The sequence below is a fragment of the Beauveria bassiana genome, assembly GCF_000280675.1.
Source record: "Beauveria bassiana ARSEF 2860 unplaced genomic scaffold BBA_S00006, whole genome shotgun sequence".
NCBI lineage: Eukaryota > Fungi > Ascomycota > Sordariomycetes > Hypocreales > Cordycipitaceae > Beauveria > Beauveria bassiana.
This window is the reverse complement of record NW_007930841.1, coordinates 229,623-235,925: the sequence shown is the minus strand read 5'-3', so window position 1 is coordinate 235,925 and position 6,303 is coordinate 229,623. Positions and strand designations below refer to the sequence as shown.

The 6,303-nt window shown below is 51.0% G+C and overlaps 3 protein-coding genes across 3 annotated transcripts; 2 read left to right on the top strand and 1 right to left on the bottom strand.

Moving 5' to 3' along the window:
- Positions 1–963: 963 nt before the first annotated feature.
- Positions 964–2,613, top strand: BBA_02825 (proline transporter; the record flags this gene model as incomplete). Its single annotated transcript, XM_008597922.1, has 1 exon — positions 964–2,613. One exon carries the CDS (start codon positions 964–966, stop codon positions 2,611–2,613), a length of 1,650 nt encoding a protein of 549 aa, XP_008596144.1.
- Positions 2,614–3,119: 506 nt separating this feature from the next.
- On the bottom strand, positions 3,120–4,028 carry BBA_02824 (short chain dehydrogenase; the record flags this gene model as incomplete). Its single annotated transcript, XM_008597921.1, has 4 exons — positions 3,120–3,206; positions 3,259–3,339; positions 3,399–3,506; positions 3,561–4,028. The coding sequence occupies 4 exons, from the start codon at positions 4,026–4,028 to the stop codon at positions 3,120–3,122; spliced, it is 744 nt and encodes a 247-aa protein (XP_008596143.1).
- Positions 4,029–4,383: 355 nt separating this feature from the next.
- Positions 4,384–6,163, top strand: BBA_02823 (Cytochrome P450 CYP504E1; the record flags this gene model as incomplete). Its single annotated transcript, XM_008597920.1, has 3 exons — positions 4,384–4,521; positions 4,576–5,728; positions 5,787–6,163. The coding sequence occupies 3 exons, from the start codon at positions 4,384–4,386 to the stop codon at positions 6,161–6,163; spliced, it is 1,668 nt and encodes a 555-aa protein (XP_008596142.1).
- Positions 6,164–6,303: the final 140 nt, after the last annotated feature.

Genomic DNA, 6,303 nt, shown 5'->3' with positions numbered 1-6,303 from the left:
ACTTTGGACTATTTTGCTTATATCTTGAATGGTAGATGGAGGAGCTCGGTCTCTAAATCTCAATAAATGTGACTGTACCTTTTGTTTTTGATTTCAAGGAACGGCTCTATTTCAGTGTATTCAAACAGTGAAAGATACTATACGCGCTCAACTCATTTCTTCATGCAAACCCGGCCACGTCTACCACGTTGCCATGGACCAGTACTACACGCCCATGAGCCAATTCGCAAGACATTGGTTATCAAGTTCCTTTCAGCGGCAAAGGCACGGTAACAAGGCAGGATAACTCAGCTCATGTCACTGTCTGTTTTCTATGTTTTCTTTTTCACATCAAAACTTACGAGATGGAATTTCTGCCTCCTCCCCTTCCCCCCCCCCTTGGGAAGGCCTCCTCAGCCGCGCGTCCACCTCCGCTGTTTACTTCATAGTCAATTCTGGCATAATCTCCCCTTTTTATTTTGTCAAGTAAAATGCATATCAAAAACATGCAAGCTTGGCATGTACTTTTACGCCACCCTTCCCCCCTTTCTGATATTGGATGTCAAACGAATGGTGCCAGTCCAGTTCTCTTGATATTTACATACTTACCCCTCCACCGCTAGCCAGACAAGGGTTCCCGCTTCCCCCTCCACCCCGCGTTTGCCCGCGGTGTCAAGGTGGGGGAGTAATCGATTCCGTCCAGCCTACTATTTAATTTATGTATTGGTGTTCCTACAAACAAGTTGCGGAACATGGGGTACCCCAGGTTCCCCAATTCCTCCGGTCGGAGGGGCCGACGGAGCTGGATACCGACGTACTTTGTGGGGAACCTAGTCCTCAAGATAGAAGTGATTGCACGACAAGCATAAGATGGCAAACGGGTGGAAGCACCGCCCCGGGAATGAGACATTGTACTTGTAACTGAATTTTCCTGTTCGCTCTGGCTCCTCCTTTGATTTCACATTACTCAAATCCACTACTATCATGACCAACTCCTCTGGGGATGTTTACGAGAAGAACTCTCCCAGTATCGACCACGCTCACATCGAATCCATAGAGGCCGGCAACAATCAGCACCTGCGACAAGGAACGCAACGTCGCCTCACTGCACGGCATGCCATCTTCATTGCTTGGGGCGGCACCGTGGGAACTGGCCTCTTCGTCACCACAGGCAAGGGACTGTCCCGCGGTGGTCCTGCATTCCTCGTTGGCAGCTACATCATAATCTCGCTGCTCGTCTACTCTATTCTCACGGCCATTGTCGAGATGGCGACCTTTCTGCCCGTGAGGGGCGGCTCCATGAGCCATTACGGCACTCAATTCGTATCTCGTAGCTGTGGCTTCATGATGAGCACATTGTACATTTACTCCTTTGCCATCCTCATTCCCTTTGAGCTCGTCGCATGCGCCATCATCATTGACTTTTGGCGCTTGCCCGTGCCGAGTGCCGCATGGATCACCATCTTCGGAGTGTCCCTGATTCTTCTCAACGCGTTGCCTGTGCGGTGGTATGGCGATGCAGAGTCCGTCTTCACTGGTGTCAAGATTTGCACCATATTCGGCCTTCTTATCCTCGCCATTGTTCTTTTGTTTGGCGGCGGTCCTGGCCATGACAGGCTCGGGTTCCGGTACTGGAAGCATCCCGGCGCAACCAAGACCGTGATTCTAGACGGGCATGTTGGTAGATTGGTCGCTGCAGTTGCGACGTTTGTGGGCAGCGTTTTACCATTTACGTTTACTCCTGAGATGATTGTCGCCACGGCCGGGGAAATCCAGAGTCCGCGGAGGAATGTGCCCAAGGCAGCCAGGCATTTCACTTGGCGACTAATTGTAGCCTTTATTGGGAGCGTTATGGGCATTTCCATCATTTGCCCGTCAGACGCCGAGGCACTCACAGCCGGCTCGGATGCCGGGTCCTCCCCCTGGGTTGTTGGAATCCGCATGGCTGGGATCAGTGGCTTGGACAACGTTATCAACGCCGTCATCCTCGTTGCCGCCTGGTCCACAGGCAATGCCTTTTTCTACCTTGCCAGCAGAGCCCTCCATACTATGGCGTTGGAGGGCAGTGCCCCTGCCATCTTCAAACGCTGTACCGCAAAAGGTGTACCTATCTATGCGGTTGGCGCTATATCGCTCGTCTTGCCGCTCGGTTATCTAACCATAAGCACTTCAGCCCTGGATGTTCTCTACTGGCTGCTGAACTTGGTGAACACGGGAGGCTACATCTCCTGGGTCTGCTGCGGCGTCACCTATCTTCGCTTTCGACGCGCCTGCGAGGTTCAAGGGATCCCCGACTCCCAGCTTACCCAGCGTTCGTGGATGCAGCCATACGCGTCGTATGTGACAATCATTGTCTTTAGCATTCTGTGCTTCCTCAATGCTTTTACCGTCTTTTTCCCAGGACACTGGTCACTGGGTAACTTCATTTCTGGTTACATTGGACTCCCTGTTTTCATTGGCATCTACGCCATACATTGCTTTGCTCACAAGTCTGAGCCGTGGGTCGTACCCATCAACGAGATTAATCTCCAGATCAGTGACGAAGAGTTGAGTGACATGACGCTCGAGCACGAGGCTGTGAGTGAGCTGTCCACCTGGCAGCGCTTGAGCAACATAGTCCGCAAGCGAGCCTGAATACTGGCACAACGGAATCAATTTGGGAGAGGTTGCGTCCGTTTACTGGCTGATTGCTTATTGGGTATTCTTCTTGCTACGATTTGAGGGCTACATATTAGGCGCCCAGTCTCATCTGGGAATGGCTAGCACTCGGTTCCCTAGGCCATGTGTAGCTAATATAAAGACTTGATGACGTTTCCCAACCTTTTAAAATGGTTCCTACAGAGAGAATTGAGTGTAATGGGACTCGGGAAAGGCTTTTTTGATGCGTGGTTTGTCGACTTGATATCAAAAGCCTGGTGTCTTCTGTCGTAAATGGCGAAAATTTGAAGGAGAACATCAACTTTGTCGCCTGGGTTGTTCGGCTAAACAGCGACATGATCTCCTGTCTTGTATGTGAGGCTGGAATCACCCAGATTGACTTGGATGAAAGAAACTACTTTTCTGCGAGAATGTCCTATTAGGATTGAAGAGAGAGTATACTATTACTATGCTGGTGATGTTCGCTCTATGAACACGCAGTCCTAACGAACAAATCCAGCATCGATGACAATATTGGCTCCTGTTAAGCTTCTATTCTTGGCTAGACTCAGCACCTGTTCCGCAACGTCCTATACGGCAATTATCAGTAGGATACCTTGTTAGAATATTGGCGGTTCTTACCTCGAGTCTGACGAATCGTTTGAGTCTTGTCTGGTTTTTGTGCTGCTCCTTTTCTTCGTCTGTGAAGCGTTTTGACCAGTCCTTTTACAAGTCAGCAATGACTGCGGCTCAATTGCTATGTCCTGCTTCACACTACGCACTGTTTCAAGCATTCCCGGTGAAATAGTATTCACACGGATTTTAGGGCCCACCATCGTTGCGACTCCTTTCATCATATGAATCTGAGCTGCCTTCGACACACCATAAGCCTAGAGAAGGGAGGTCAACATTCTGTTGTCTAGTTAGGGAATAGATGACCTCACCAGTGAGTTTCCCATTCCACTGACATCTGCAATCGATGAGGTTGTTACGAAACAGCCCTCAGTTTCCGCCAGATGCGGCATGGTAGCTTGCAAAAGCCACAGGTGTGACTTTACATTCATGGTGTAAGCCCGATCCCAATCTTGCTCAAAGACGTTGTCATCGAGACGGCACGTGTCCCGAAACTGAGACCACCCGACATTGGAGAAGACGACATCGAGGCGACCCGTGTGTCCGTGTGTTTCCCAGACTAGGCGGCCGACCTCGGTTCGGGATGACAGATCAGCTTGTATGTGAAAATGGTCCCTGTTGCTGGCTACTTTCAACTCTGACAGAAGCGTGGCAGCGCGAGATTTATTCGAATTATAGTTGAATGCAACCCTGTAACCATTGCGGGCAAAGTGCAGGGCCACGGCCCTGCCTAGTCCAGCTGAGCCGGCTGTGACGAGGATAACGGGATCTGCGGCCATGTTATTTGTCACTATAGTATCGTGTCGATGATGAAAAGCTCAATGTGGCACCAGATGGCTGGTCATCTATATTTCTCAGTTGTTGGCATTGAAAGTCTCCGACCTTGATGAGGCGCGCCCGAGCCTGCCTCGGGCGGTGGAGAGTCACACCTGTGGTCGGCATGGCCGCTTTCCCCAGCGCGCCGATCGACCAATATTTCGGAGGATCCGATGGTGCGACCGAAAGCCAAAGATTATAGAGTGCGGGCGAGATCAATGATAAACCTGGCTGGGAGCGGTACAATGATACATTTCTTTCTCCAAACGCTCCAAGTCAATGAATGTATGCCAGCATACTGAGACCTTTTTTTTTATCATGTCCTCGATGTCTTTCAAATCCCAAAGTACCTTTGACCTGCTGGTGCAGAAATTACATGTCCTCAGTGAGCAAGAGCACCTTGTCTCTGTTGTTACGGCGGTCGTCATTGCTGCCCTAACGTACATCATCTACAATGTATGTTTTCCCATCTCTCGTGAGCCAGCGTTCGTTCGCTCATCCACCTTCAAGGTCATGTACGCCACAGATGTACCACACATTCACGGCTTACCGGAAATTCCTGGAGCGGTTCCCGTCTTTGGCCATCTTTTGAAGCTCGGCGAGGACCATGCAAGCACTTGCGAGAAGTGGTGGCGCCAGTACAAGCACTCGGTTTTCCAGGTGAAGCTGGGCAACACCCGAGTCGTGGTGGTCAACTCTTTCGATGACTGCAAGAAGATGCTGCTGGCCAACCAAAACGCAGTCATTGACCGCCCAAAGCTGTTTACCTTTCATGGCCTCATCAGCAGCACTCAGGGCTTCACTATCGGCTCATCGCCTTGGGACGAGTCGTGCAAGAAGAAGCGAAAGGCAGCTGGTACGGCTCTAAGTCGTCCTGCGCTGAGGAACTACTACCCCATGTTTGACCTGGAAAGCTTCTGCATCCTGCGAGACATGAAAAAGGATAGCCAGAACGGTCAAGTCGAGATTGACGTGCGACCCTACATTCAGAGGTTCGCACTCAACACCACACTGACCCTGTGCTACGGTATACGCATGGACGCTGTCTACGATGATTTGCTGCGTGAGATTCTCCATGTTGGCTCCTCCATCTCCCTACTACGCAGTGCATCTGAGAACTATCAAGACTACGTGCCAATCATGAGATACTTGCCCAACAATGAGAAGAATGCCCGTTCCAAGGAATTGCGTCATCGCCGTGACGTCTACTTGGACCTGCTGCTGAACAAGGTGCGGGAGATGATAAAAAACGGCACCGACAAGCCGTGCATCGCTTCAGCCATCCTCAAAGATCAGGAGACTAAGCTTTCTGGCGTCGAGGTCTCGTCCATCTGTCTGTCCCTGGTCTCTGGTGGCTTCGAAACAATTCCTGGTACTCTGACCTCGTGCATCGGTTCCCTCTGTACCAAGGAAGGCCAGGTTTGGCAAGACCGTGCTTACGAGGACATTAAGCGCCACTACCCGGACATTGGTGAGGCGTGGACCTCGTGCATAAAGGAGGAAAAGATTCCCTACATCAACGCCATCGTCAAGGAAGCTGGTCGGTACTACACCGTCAGCTCGATGAGTTTGCCGCGAAAGACTGTAACCGAGGTCAACTGGAATGGAGCCATCATCCCTGCCAAGACGATGATTCTCATCAACGCCCAGGCCGGCAATCATGGTGAGCAGCTCTCTCCCGCGAGACAAAGGGAGAGGAGGCATTTTCTGACCGATTTTAGATGTCAATCACTTTGGACCCGACGCTGGCAGTTTTAATCCTGAGCGATGGCTCAAGAGTCTAGACCCCCCCAACGAGGCCGATGCCCACGGGCTGGCTCATTTGAGCTTTGGCACGGGATCACGCGCCTGCTCGGGCCAATTCATTGCCTCGCGCATGCTGTACTCTGCACTGGTGCGGCTTTTGGCGTCGTACAAGTTTGTGGCCAGCGAGGAATGCCCGCCCAACACGGATTACGTGGATTACAACCAGTTTAAGACGGCGCTGGTTGCCATTCCGCGCGAGTTCAAGGTCAAGTTGATTCCGAGAGACACGCTGATGACAAGCAAGTGTATGGACGCTGCCGAGGAGCGGACGCGTGACCACTACAAGGCGTGAACGGATTTTTTTTTTTGGTCGGAATAGGAATCCAAATAAAATGAATACATGTCTTGTTTGCGTAAAAATTAGTCTCTACTAAGCAAAGTAATTGTATCTAAGCCGTTCTCTGCGCCCATTGCCAAGCAAAATGCCATGCT